The 12,744-nt window shown below is 45.5% G+C and overlaps 1 protein-coding gene across 2 annotated transcripts in view; it reads left to right on the top strand.

The window, feature by feature from the left end:
* The window catches only part of BID (BH3 interacting domain death agonist), a 50,783-nt gene extending 39,550 nt beyond the window's left edge, over nt 1-11,233 (top strand). For both annotated transcript variants that reach the window (XM_046010982.1, XM_046010981.1), the window contains exons 3-6: nt 1,966-2,176; nt 4,840-4,979; nt 8,170-8,382; nt 10,585-11,233. In XM_046010982.1, coding sequence (XP_045866938.1) covers nt 1,966-2,176; nt 4,840-4,979; nt 8,170-8,382; nt 10,585-10,596 — 576 coding nt within the window. In that variant the 3' untranslated portion in view covers nt 10,597-11,233. The remainder of the gene's footprint in view (nt 1-1,965; nt 2,177-4,839; nt 4,980-8,169; nt 8,383-10,584) is intronic.
* The last annotated feature ends 1,511 nt before the right edge of the window (nt 11,234-12,744 follow it).

Raw genomic sequence — 12,744 nt, 5'->3', positions numbered from 1 at the left:
TTCCTCTTCCTGGGGCCCTCCTGCTCATTCATTCATATTCTCTCTCTCTTTTTTTTTTTATTTATTTTTTATTTTTTTAAAAGATTTTATTTATTTATTTGACAGAGAGAGGGGTCACAAATAGGCAGAGAGGCAGGCAGAGAGAGAGGAGGAAGCAGGCTCCCCACGGAGCAGAGAGCCCGACGCGGGGCTTGATCCCAGGACCCTGAGATCACGACCCGAGCCGAAGGCAGCGGCTTAATCCACTGAGCTACCCAGGCGCCCCTCTCTCTCTCTCTTAAATGAATATATAAATCTTTTTTTTTTAAAGGTCCCAGTTTCATATTTGATTTCTCACAAGCTCTGTTTGTTTTTGGAATTAAATACTATTAGCTCTGAGCCCACTAGGTTTAGTATAGCCTCTTCTTGACCTGTGCCTGTCTAACAGTGTCTATCCAGCTGCTTTTCAGCTGGGACTGAGCATTCACAATCCAGCCCCAGCCCTCCTTTCTTCTCTCCAGGCCAAGACCTCTCCTTCAGGTAGAAATGAAGGGTTTTCTTGAGTTTCTGAGCTGTCTTGAGCCGCCTGGCCTCAACGTACCAGAATTGTAAGAATCTGATATAGTAGAGGTTTTATATGATACTTCCCCCCTTTTAAGAAATAATTCTGGAGAAGGAAAGGCTGAATCACAATACATAAGCACCTTGTTTATGCATTTCATTTATTTAAAACAATCTGTCCTCTAAAAACTGTCCTAAAAGTTTTCTGAAATTTTTTTTTATAATTTTTTTTTAAGATTTATTTATTTATTTGACAGCGAGAGAGAGAGAGAGAGATCACAAGTAGGCAGAGAGGCAGGCAGAGAGAGAGAGAGAAGGAAGCAGGCTCCCTGCCGAGCAGAGAGCCCGATATGGGACTCGATCCCAGGACCCTGAGATCATGACCTGAGCTGAAGGCAGTGGCTTAACCCACTGAGCCACCCAGGCGCCCAGTTTTCTGAAATTTAAAAAAAAAAAAAAAAAAGTCCTGAAATTTTCAGGACTTAGAAGACAAATAAATGTTACCAGCACCTTCATCTTCTTCTACTGAGCTTCTCTTATCCAAGTATGTGCGTGTTACATTTTCCTGGGAGATCTCAGTATCCCCAGCCTTTTGGATGATTCCCTTGCTCATCCTAGGTCTCTTTGCCTGCTCCGAGCACAGCTGGCTGCTGGGGTAGAAGCGCTCACCTTTGTTTGCCAAGAACACTGTCCCAGGACAGTCAATACCCCAGAAACAACCCTCCTGGCTCCCAGAGCGCAGATGCTGAGCCGAGCTCCCACGGCAAGTGGTGCTGGCAGATGAGGGGCCGAGCCCCTTGTGTGAGAGCGGGAGCCATCCCCATACATCTGGATTGTGGTGAAGGGTCATATCCTCCTGAAGCAAACCAAGTCTGCCCAAAGGGAGGCATTATCTGTGGTCATTACTGCCCAGGATTTATGGAAAATGGGCTGTCACACAATGCATCTTAGCCCACAAAGGAGACTCTGAAAAAGAAAGAGCTTCTAACTACTGGATGCATAGGTGATAGGGTGGGCTGAAGTTGCTAAAAGATACATGGGAGTTAGCCAAAGCATGCAGGTGTAAGGATGGCATCAAATGATATTTGCTGACTTCCCTAAAACAGCCTTTGGACATTCTTCCTCCAAAAGCAAGCTCACCCCAGCTCAGTGTTTTCAGGATGTCATGCAAATGTCTGCAGAATTAGAACTTTTTCTTTGGCACCTACGGGAGACACTGCTTAAAGCAGGCACTGACTGCAGACTTGACCTCTGCCCACTGGGTCTCACTGCCTTTTGGGCCCACAGAGTCATTCGGACATCTTGGCTCAGTAAGCTATTTCAGGCCCAGCTGTTCCCAGAGCTCCTGCCAAGCTCAGCTGCAGGCAGGGCCTCTGGGCCTGGCCCGGGTTCCCACACATCTCCCTGACTCCCTTTTTATCTTAGGTCAGCAATGGCTCAGGCCTCCAGGATGAGCGCATCACAAACTTGCTGGTGTTTGGCTTCCTCCAAAGCTGCTCCGACTCTAATTTCCACAAAGAGTTGGAGGTCCTGGGCCGGGAACTCCCCGTGCCGGCTCACCTGCAGGAGGAGCAAGACGATGGGCTGCAGATAGACGGCAACCGCTGCGGCCGCTTCCTGCCGAGTGAGGAGAGAGGTAGGCATCTGGCACAGTGGCTCTGCCCCAGATCTGGGCTTACTGTCTTCAGGAACCTGCAGGGAACCCATGTTCTGGAAGGGAGCTTGGGGCTGTCTCCCACCTCGTGTCAGTCCATCATAGATATTTGTGTCATATGGTGGCTTGGTCTGGACCTGATAACGCCAGTGGCGCAGGCCTGAGTTTCTACTTAGTTGATTTCCAGACTTCATGTCTCCTCACCCTCATCCCTGCGGTACCCCTTCTCTGCCATTGGTGCAGCCTCCACAGATGGAGGCTGTCCTGAGGGAGCAGAGCTGGGAAGCATGTTCAGAATCAGCCTCTCCTGAATTCTGAGCATGTTAGAATTCCATGAGGAACATTTTCATAAGGCATAGTCCTTGGACCCGACTCCAGCTGCCTGAATCAGTGTGCTCTAGGGTGGTAAGACTCCCAGGTGTGTATGAGGCATATGCCATGGTGAGAATCACTGCCCTAAAAGTCTAAGGTGACTGGTAAAGACCTGGACCCAGGCCTCCCAACCCAGCAGAGAGCAGAGTCAAATCCTCCTGCCGCCCGGCCATCTCCCAGCATAGGAGATTGCACTGCCCTCTGGTGGCCGTGGGGCAGACCGACAACTGATCCAGCCTTTGGACCTCCAACTCTATCTTAACTTGGGTGGATGGGATATGGCGGGAGTTACCCATGAGCCAGGGTGTGCCAAAGACTTTCTGTGGTTTAGGACCCAGGCAAGTTTAGGGGTGGCCCTAGACTTGAGTTAGAGCAACTGGTCCTCTCTGGGAAGGCTTAGGGAGGGCATGGGGGCAGGAATGGCTTGGTTCTCAGAAGCTGCTGCACGGATAACTGCAACCAGAGGCTGCCTGGGCTGTCCTTTGCTCTTCCGTACCATTCCTTGCCCTTAGACTGCAAAGCCTGGCTTCACTCAAAGGGCATTTGTAAAAGTGATTATGGGGCTGTATACCAGACCTCACCTCTGGTAGAAAACTGGCCTGTGGGTTAAGTACCTGACAAGATTTGGAAGCAAAAGGCAGAATAGAGGCTCTGTTTACCACAGTTCCGTTGGTGAATTCATTTACTCAGCTGAATACTGATTGAATCTGCCAGGACTCCTGAAGTTTGCTGGAACAAAGTAGAAAAGCTCAGAGAGGTCAGTGAGGCGGTGAGTGCGGCGGGAGCTCTGGGGAATCAGGAGAGACTGCTTGGCTGGAACTGCAGTTGAGCTGGCCTGTGAAGGAAGGGGTACATTTTGATTCTTTGGAAACTGGTAAGAGGTGACGGTAACAGCATCAGTAGACACTTGCAGGCGGAAAGACTGTTGAAGGTCGTGTGAATAGTTGGGTTTGGCTAGTGTGTTTGGAGGGAATAGTACAAGTTAAGGTCCAAGGTGTTTTGAGGCTGGGTTGCAGCTTGTCACTTCAGCAACTGTGAGCCCTTGAAGGAGTAGAGAAGTGATGTCCTAGCCATGCTCCACAGGTCATGGTCAAGACCAGTGAGGGGCAGGTGAAATGCTGAGGGCACAGGGTCCCAGCTGGTACCCCCGACCCCCTCAAAGCCTCTTTCACTTTTGCATCTCCATGCCCTGCTTGCCACAGCATATCGTGGAGAGTGGGCAAGGGCCTGGCAGGCAGCAAGAGGGGGCTCGGAGATTGCTATCATGACCCAGGTGAGAGCTGGCAAAGAACCCATACCTGGGTGGGGGCGCTGGTGACAGTAAGACAGACAGGGGTGTCTGTGCTCTGAGATAAGACGGGACGCCTCCTTGCATCATGTCATGTGATGGCTGCAAGCACTGCAGAGGTTGAGATGTCCGTCCTGGGTAAATAAGAAGCCAGTGGGAAGGTGCAGACACAGAAAAAATGGATTTCATGGGAGATATAACCACAGCTGGCATTTATTGAGAACTTACTAGGAGCTAGTAGGTACAGGATACATTCATTGACTCAATAATTTGTGCAGTTTATTGAGCACCTCCTGTGTGCCTTGCCTTATTTTCAGTGCTGTGTATTTGACAGTAAACAAACCATTTAAGAATCAGAGCTCTTAGGAAGCTTACCTTCTGGCAGGGGAGTCAGACCAAGAACATAGATAAATGGTTTAGTAGTGAGTGCTAAGGGAGGAAAAGGAGGGGGGAGGGCAGATGGCAGGGCAAGGGGGGTTGGTCTCAGACAGAGAGAAGGAGCTGCCCTTTCTGGCAGATGAGTGGCTCTAACTCTGGTTGGCGGCAGAGCCTCGGCCCTAACGGAGGCTACACCTGTTATGTGATGGGGCAGAGAACTGGCAGCCAGGAAGGGTGCCATCAAATTCATGCCTCAGCTGCCCATGGTCACAGATGCCCTGGTGTCCCTGTCCTTTTCACAGGCAAATATTGACTCTGTGTGCAGGGAGGGGCCTGTTTCTCCAGTCTTTCTGCTCACTTAGACCCTTTCCTGGCCCCAGCACCCTGTCCCGGCTGCCCTGAGCTGCAGTTTCCAGGTCCTCACACTGCAGCTCTTCTAGAATAAACCACATGCTTGGCAAGCCCACTGCGGTGAGCTGTGTGAACGGGCTGGCTGTCTTCCAAAGCAGAATCCCCTTCTGTTTCTGGTACAGGGTGGAGTGGGAGGGGTCAGACAGGGCCATTGTCTGAATCCGCTGTGTCTCTGTGCCCCTGTCTGAACATTTAGATTCTCAGGGTCAAGAGGAAATCATTCAGGATATCGCCAGGCAGCTCGCCAAAATAGGGGACGATATGGATCGCAGCATCCACCCAGGACTGGTGAAGAACCTGGCAATGCAGTTCATGAATAGGAGACTGTCAGAAGAAGTAAGTGAGAAAATCCACCACTGCCTTTCCCGGGTTAGGACGCATGAGAACTTTTTCAGTGGTCAGGTGTTTTTTTTTGTTTTTTTTTTTTAATTTATTTATTTGACAGAGAGAGATCACAAGCAGACAGAGAGGCAGGCAGAGAGAGAGAGAGGGAAGCAGGCTCACCGCCGAGCAGAGAGCCCGATGCGGGACTTGATCCCAGGACCCTGAGATCATGACTCGAGCCGAAGGCAGCGGCTTAAACCACTGAGCTACCCAGGCGCCCTGGTCAGGTTTTTTAAAATTTTAATTCCAGTGTAGTTAACGTAGACTTATATTAGTTTCAGGTATACAATATAGCAATTCGATAGTTCTGTATATGATTCAGTGAACATCAAGATAAGGGTGCTCTTAATCTCCTTCACCTGTTTCACCCATCCCCCACCCACCTCCCCTGGTAACCAGTGGTTTGTTCTCTATAGTAAGAATCTGTTTTTCAGTTTGTCTCTTGTCCCCCTTTGTTTGTTTTGCTTCTTAAATTCTACATATGAGCCAAATCATACGGTATTTTTCTTGACTGGGTTACTTCACAGCGTAATACTCTATAGCTCCATCCATGTTTTTGCAAATGACAAGCATTCATTTTTTTTTATGGCTGAATAATATTCCATGGTATATATACCCCATCTTTAACATATAATGTATTATTTGCTTTAGGAGTACAGGTCTGTGAATCATTGGTCTTACACAATTCACAGCACTTACCATAGCACATACCCTCTGCAATGTCCATCACCCAGCCACCCTGTCCCTACCTTCCCACCCCCCAGCACCCCTCAGTTTGTTTCCCGAGATTGAGTCTCATGGTTTGTCTCCCTTCCCCGTCACTTCTTGTCTTACTTTTTCTCTCCCTACCCCCACGATCCCCCACCCTGCCTCTCAAATTCCTCATATCAGAGAGATCATATAATTGTCTTTCTCTGATTGACTTATTTCTCTTAGCATAATCACCTCTAGTTCCATCCACGTCATTGCAAATGTCAAGATTTGGGGGGTTTTTGATGGCTACGTAGTATTCCACAGTATATATATATACCACATCTTCTTTATCCATTCATCTTTTGATGGACATCTAGGTTCTTTCCATAGTTTGGCTATTGTGGACATTGCTACTATAAACTTTCGGGTGCACTTGTCCCTTTGGATCTCTACATTTGTATTTTTAGGGTAAATACCCAGTAGTGCAATTGCTGGGTCATAGGGTAGCTCTGTTTTCAACTTTTTGAGGAACCTCCATCCTGTTTTCCAGAGTGGCTGCACCAGATTGCATTCCCACCAACAGCATAAGAGGGATCCTCTTTCTCTGCATCCTCGCCAACACCTGTTGTTTCCTTACTGGTTAATTTTAGCCATTCTGACTGGTGTGAGGTGGTATCTCACTGTATACCACATCTTCTTTATCCATTTATCAATCGATGGACACTTGGGCTGCTTCCATAATCTGGCTATTGTAGATAATGCTGCTATAAAAAATCCCTTCGATTAGTGTTTTTGTATTCTTTAGGTAGGTATCCAGTAGTATAATTACTGGGTCACAGGGTAGCTCTATTTTTAATTTTTTGGGGAACCTCCATACTGTTTTCCAGAGTGGCTGCACCAGTTTGCATTCCCAACAACTGTGCACAAGAGTTCCTTTTTCTCTATATCCTCACCAACATCTGTTGTTTCCTGTGTTGCTGATTTTAGTCATTCTGGCAGGTGTGAGGTGGTATCTCATTGTAGTTTTGATTTGCATTTCCCTGATGATGAGTGATGTTGAGCATCTTTTCATGTGTCTTTTGGCCATCTGTAGGTCTTCTTTGGAAAAATGGCTGTTTATGTCTTTTGCCCTTTTTAAATTGGATTCTTTGTTTTTTAGGGTTGTATAAGTTCTTTATTTTGGATACTAATCCTTTATCAGATATCTCATTTGCAAATATCTTCTCCCATTCAGTAGGTTGTCTTTTAACATTCAGTTGTTAATTAAACCATCGAGGTCTGTCCTCTCTCTCCTCTCAGACAGACCAGTGTCCAGTGAGGTGCCTCAGTTCATGACTGTCTACAACACAACTGGAAATAGAATCATAGCGTGGTTAATTGTCTTTCAGAAGAATCAGCTTACTTGACATTTAGGAAACTTGAACCTTAAGTCAGAGTCAAGCAGATTAACAAATCTAAGCAGATTAACAAAATGTATATGACTCTTCCACAAATAACTTATTCTTTCTTCGGTTTCAGAGAGTTGAATAACAATGTAAGTAGAGAATGTCAAGACACAAGAAAAGTGACATTTTATTTAGCCTGCTACTCTTAACTTGATGGTTATAATCAATGCACAGATACTAACAGAGCTTCCAACCCTTGCTGGGTCCCATAAGGTACTCTGTCCTTCCTGAAGAAACATCGTGGGAGAGAGAACTGTCCCAAGGCTGTTAAATCTATGTCTACAGGAGTTCAGAGGAGAGAAGGGTTCCATCCTTTGACTACCAGCTGAAAATGTAAATGCTCCTCACTACATACAAATGTATTTGTCCTCCAAGTTTCAGTCAGCCAGGTCAGCCTCTGCCTGCAAGCAGGTCTCCACTCCAGGGATCTCTCCTCTGGAGTTCTCCAGCAGCTGTCATAGACATTGTAATGTTCTGCCTTAGGCCCTCTCCCACAGTGTTAACTGAACTTTGCCTCTGAGTTGATGAGCTTGAAGGTCCTTGTGGGTCTAATGGTCTATGGGCCGCCCCTGCCACCCAGGCTAGGTGAGAATGGCACATTTAGGCCTCTTCATTCCCTTCCCTGGAGCTAGGTCTGCGCCAGTAAGATAGGTCTAAGACATCTTGGGTAGTTAACTAATTCTTAACTTTAAGTGCCTTAGAGGCAGGGAAGGACTTGGGCTTCTTCAGTTTCATCGTCTAAAGTTTACATACATGCCCCACAAAAATGAATTTGGTGAATGAGTGTCCAGCTGCGGGGAGTGCGCCCAGTCTCCCCTTTTCATTGTCTCTCAAAATTAAATCATTTCTCATTCTCTACTCCAACCTCCTCAGCTGTTTAATACGTTCCTCCCTGTGAAATGAAAGCATGTTTCTTTCTACTTAACATTGGAGGACTGTTTTCCTCTCATAGGGCAGATATTAATAAACTTGGTGCTGTGTGACCCTGTTTTTCACCCCTGCAGGACAGAAGGCAGTGCCTCGCTGCTGCGCTGGAGCAGGTCATGCAGACTTACCCTACAGACATGGAGAAAGAGAAGACCATGCTGATACTGGCCATGTTCTTGGCCAAAAAGGTGGCCGATCACACACCATCCTTGCTCCGTGAAGTCTTTCGCACAACAGTGAATTTTATTAACCAGAACCTGTTCACCTACGTGAGGAACTTAGTCAGAAATGTAAGAACCACTGATGTCAGCTCGTTGGCATTTCACTAAATCCTCTTGGTCTCTGCCTGCTCCCTCTAAGGTTTGGAAACCGAACAGAACTCTGCTACAGGGCTTCTATCATCCTTTCTCCCTCTGTTCTGGTGACCAAACCACAAGAAAGGCTTCGGGATCTTCTTGCTTAGGTAGAAAGGCTTGGTTTTGCTTCTGTGAGAAAGTTGTGTTGTAGAGGATGGTAATGAGCACCTAATGCCCTTTTGAGTTCCATCAATGTTATTTTTTTTTTTTAAAGAGAATCTTTTTTTTTTTTTTTTAGATTTTATTTGTTTATTTGACAGAGAGAGATCACAAGTAGACAGAGAGGCAGGCAGAGAGAGAGAGGGAAGCAGGCTCCCCGCTTAGCAGAGAGCCCGATGCGGGACTCGATCCCAGGACCCTGAGATCATGACCTGAGCCGAAGGCAGCGGCTTAACCCACTGAGCCACCCAGGCGCCCCCATCAATGTTATTTTTAAGACAAGCTACTCTCAGAACAACCTTCATAGGTATACTATGCTATACTATTGCTCGAATCAGAATAGGATGGTGTAGGTGGGAGGGGAGCATGAAAGAAGGTGTATCCTCAGCTGAGCTTCTTCCATGTCACCTTGTCACAAACATTAAGTATAATTTACTTTTTTTAAAAGATTTTATTTATTTGAGAGAGAGAGAACGCACAAGCTGGGAGGGAGGGGCAGAGGGAACAGGCTCCCTGATGAGCAGAGAGCCTGAGGCTCGATCCCAGGACCCTGGGATTTTGACCTGAGCCACCAGGTGCCCATAATTTACATTACCAAACAGGATGTTGGGGAGAGACCAAAATAGTCAAAGGGGAGAAAAACTGCTAAAATCTTCTCCATAAAACCTGTCCAAGATATTAAAAATAAGTTCTTTATGATGCTGCCCAAGAAGGGCCAATTCTTAAAGTTTGTTGCTTCACTGTAACTAGAAATTAAGTAGATGTATCTTACTGTAAATGTGAAAATAATAGTGAATGTTTGGGATTTTGTGTGTCAGAGATATAACCCAGGCATCTAACCCTGTTAATATTTACTGATAAGTCTCAACGCCTTTTTTATATCTGCCATGGCTTTCATACATGCCAGCATTTTTTTTTCTAAGGTGTTGTTTGTTTGTTTGTTTGTTTTTGAGAGAGAGACCACATGCAAGTTGGGGGGAGGAGTGGAGGGAGAGGAAGACTAGTAAGCAGGCTCCATGCCCAGTGCAGAGCCTGATGCAGGGCTCAATCTTATGACCTGAACCAAAATCGAGTTGGAAACAATAGACTAAGTCACCCAGGTGCCCCTATGCCAGCATTTTAAAACAGGAGAATGGGGGCGCCTGGGTGGCTCAGTGGGTTAGGCCGCTGCCTTCGGCTCAGGTCATGATCCCAGGGTCCTGGGATCGAGTCCCACATCGGGCTCTCTGCTCAGCAGCGAGCCTGCTTCCCTCTCTCTCTCTGCCTGCCTCTCTGCCTACTTGTGATCTCTGTCTGTCAAATAAATAAATAAAATCTTAAAAAAAACAAAACAGGAGAATGAATATAAATCTTCACTCAAGTATATTAAGTCAAGCTGAATTATTGGAAGAAGGTAAGCCTGAGAAAGTTCCTGGACAGCTTTCAACAACAACCATCTACAGGGGGAAAAGTGAGCAAGATGTCATGGCAATCTGTATTAACAGGTTACCAAATACTGAAAGGATGAGGGGCCCCTGGGTGATTCAGTCAGTTAAGCGTGTCTTCAGCTCTGGTCACGATCCTGGGGTCCTGGGATAGAGCCCTGCATCAGGCTCCCTGCTCAGCGGAGAGTCCTCTGCCCCTCCCCCAACTCGTTTTCTCTCTCTCTCTCAAAAATAAATAAAATCTTTAAAAAAAGTACTAGGGAATGAATCTCCATTCCTCAGACCCACTAAGGTGCTTCTTGGTACTGTAAGTGACTCAACAGATGTGAAGATCCAGATCTCAGCACCTGGGAAGCCTGTTTCTGTAGTTGTTCCCATCTAGCAGGGAGGAGGATGCAGGGCTTGAAGGATGACAGGACTCCAGAGACTCCAGAGAGTGTGTACAAAACTCAGCTTCACTTCTGTTGATTGTGGTTCCAGAGTCCCTAAGAACTGAGTCCTGGTTTGTGAATTAGACTGCCTAATTCTGGCTGTTTTTCCTTTCCTGCTGTAGGAGAGGGACTGAGTGGACACCTCTGCTGAAGCAAGACTGGCTAAAACGTGATATGACAACAAAGCAGCTGCCTCCAGCCGACATGGAGCTGTAGCCACTTAAAGTTCTTAGAGAAGATACTCATGAGATAATAGCTATTTATTTCTATTTTAGAGATGTTTTAAGCTTGTGATCCATTTAGACATCTTTACGTTAACATACTTGAATGGAAATATTGCACATTGTTGAATGAGTTTCATACCATCTTCTAAATCCACTACACATTGTGCATTTATCTCATTTCAGTTGTACTGTTCTTCACTTGAAAATTAAATTTAAGAACAGATTATAAGACAGAAGAGAAAAAACACAATGTGTTTTTTTTGTTTGTTTAAAAAAAACCCAACTTTACTGTTTGTTAAAGTGGAACCTTGGGGCATGATCTTACAGCAGGCCAGATCGGGTTTGAGGGCAGCAAGAACTGGAGACAGATGCACATACCCTCAGGAATGAAAAATTCTTCTCAAAGTAGGGAACATCGTAATACTAAGGAAGTAACAATCTTCCCATTTAAAAACCAAACACTGTTGTTACCGTGCATATGACCCCTTGGGGAAACATATGAACAAGAGTAATTAGGTACTAAGAAATACTTTCTTGTTACCAAAAACACTTTTCTGTTCCTTGAGAGTTTAATCAGAGGGGAAAATGAGGGGCGCCTGGGTGGCTCAGTCGGTGAAGCGGTTGCCTTTGGCTCAGGTCATGATCTCAGGGTCCTGGGATCAAGTCTCACATTGTGCTTCCTGCTCAGCAGGGAGTCTCCTCCCTCTCCCTCTGTTCTCTCAAATAAATAAAATCTTAAAAAAAAAAAAAAAAAAGAAAATGACTGCACCATTCAGCATTAAATGCATACCACACGAGGGCTGGGTTGCAACCTGGTTATCTACAATGTGTAGCAAATACTAAAAGCTGTGCAGTATGAAGGCCACCATTTGGAAATCTAGTAACGCTGTTGTGAATGTTTTGGAGTGGAAAAAAATTTTTTTTAAGGATTCATAGTATGAGGGAAACAAATCAAATCACACATACATACTCATCCATACATGTAATGTGTTCAGACTCTCACTAGGGGAAAGATACTTTCTACCAAAAGGAACAACTTAAATAGCAAGAGTCAATGCTAAGGGAAAAGGGCTCTAAAACAAATCATCCCAGACTCTCTGGTAGTACTTTTCGTAACACCTTCACCTGCCATTGTTTTTGCTTAAATTAACAGTAGGCCACCATTTTAATACAGTTTATACACATGTCTTGGTGTACATTTTTTTTCCAGGCCAAGTTAGACTTTCTCAGTCCATAAAGCAAAATTATCACCTCTTGTCCCCAAACTGGCATTATGAAGAGTCCATTGTATCAAAAACAAGTGGTCCAGTCTTGGGCACATCTCAGCCACAATAACTCAGGCATACCCTGGAAGTTAGTGGATTTTACACTGGGAACATAATCCTCTTGGATAGAAATTTTTAATTGAGATGTTTCCTCTTGTTTTTTAAATATTTGAATTAAGTGATGGAAATTCCTTGGTTAAAGAGAAATAACTTTCTCCTCCAGGAGATGCTTTGTGTATTTCAAAGTCAGATGGACTATTCAGAAGGTCCAATCATTCCTGATCTCACCAGACAGGATCAAGAACTGTGGAGATGCTCGGGGCTACCTTAAAGGGCCACAGCGCCAAAGCCTGCTATTATTTCCCAGCAATTTCATTGCTCACTGGGAACCTGAATAGGGAATGTCCTTTGGATGTTATGATCATGTTTTCAGAACCCGAGGGCAAAGCAAATAAGTGTGTACTTATGAAGACAAGATAATCTGAAATGATCCCTCCGAAGTCAGGGCATAAGGTTACCATATGAATAGAAAGAGGAGTCCATCAGTTATCTTCAGATCTCACTTTATTTCAACTTCCAATGTGTTCTCCCCAACACACTGTGTCTAACAAAGTACAATTCATAGATCTGAATTTTGTTCCTTTCCCCTGATGAAGAGTTGACTGGCCAAAAGGCCAGGAGGGAAGAGGAGCCAGAATAACCCACATAAATGGAGCAAACCAGAGCTGTGAAAGGAGAGCTAACGGAAATTCATACAGAAAAAGGAAATACGTGCACTTATGTGAAATGCTTA

The sequence above is a fragment of the Meles meles genome, chromosome 7 (genome assembly GCF_922984935.1).
Source record: "Meles meles chromosome 7, mMelMel3.1 paternal haplotype, whole genome shotgun sequence".
Lineage (NCBI taxonomy): Eukaryota > Metazoa > Chordata > Mammalia > Carnivora > Mustelidae > Meles > Meles meles.
Note: the sequence above shows the minus strand (reverse complement) of the source record. Positions and strands in the feature narration are given on the sequence as shown.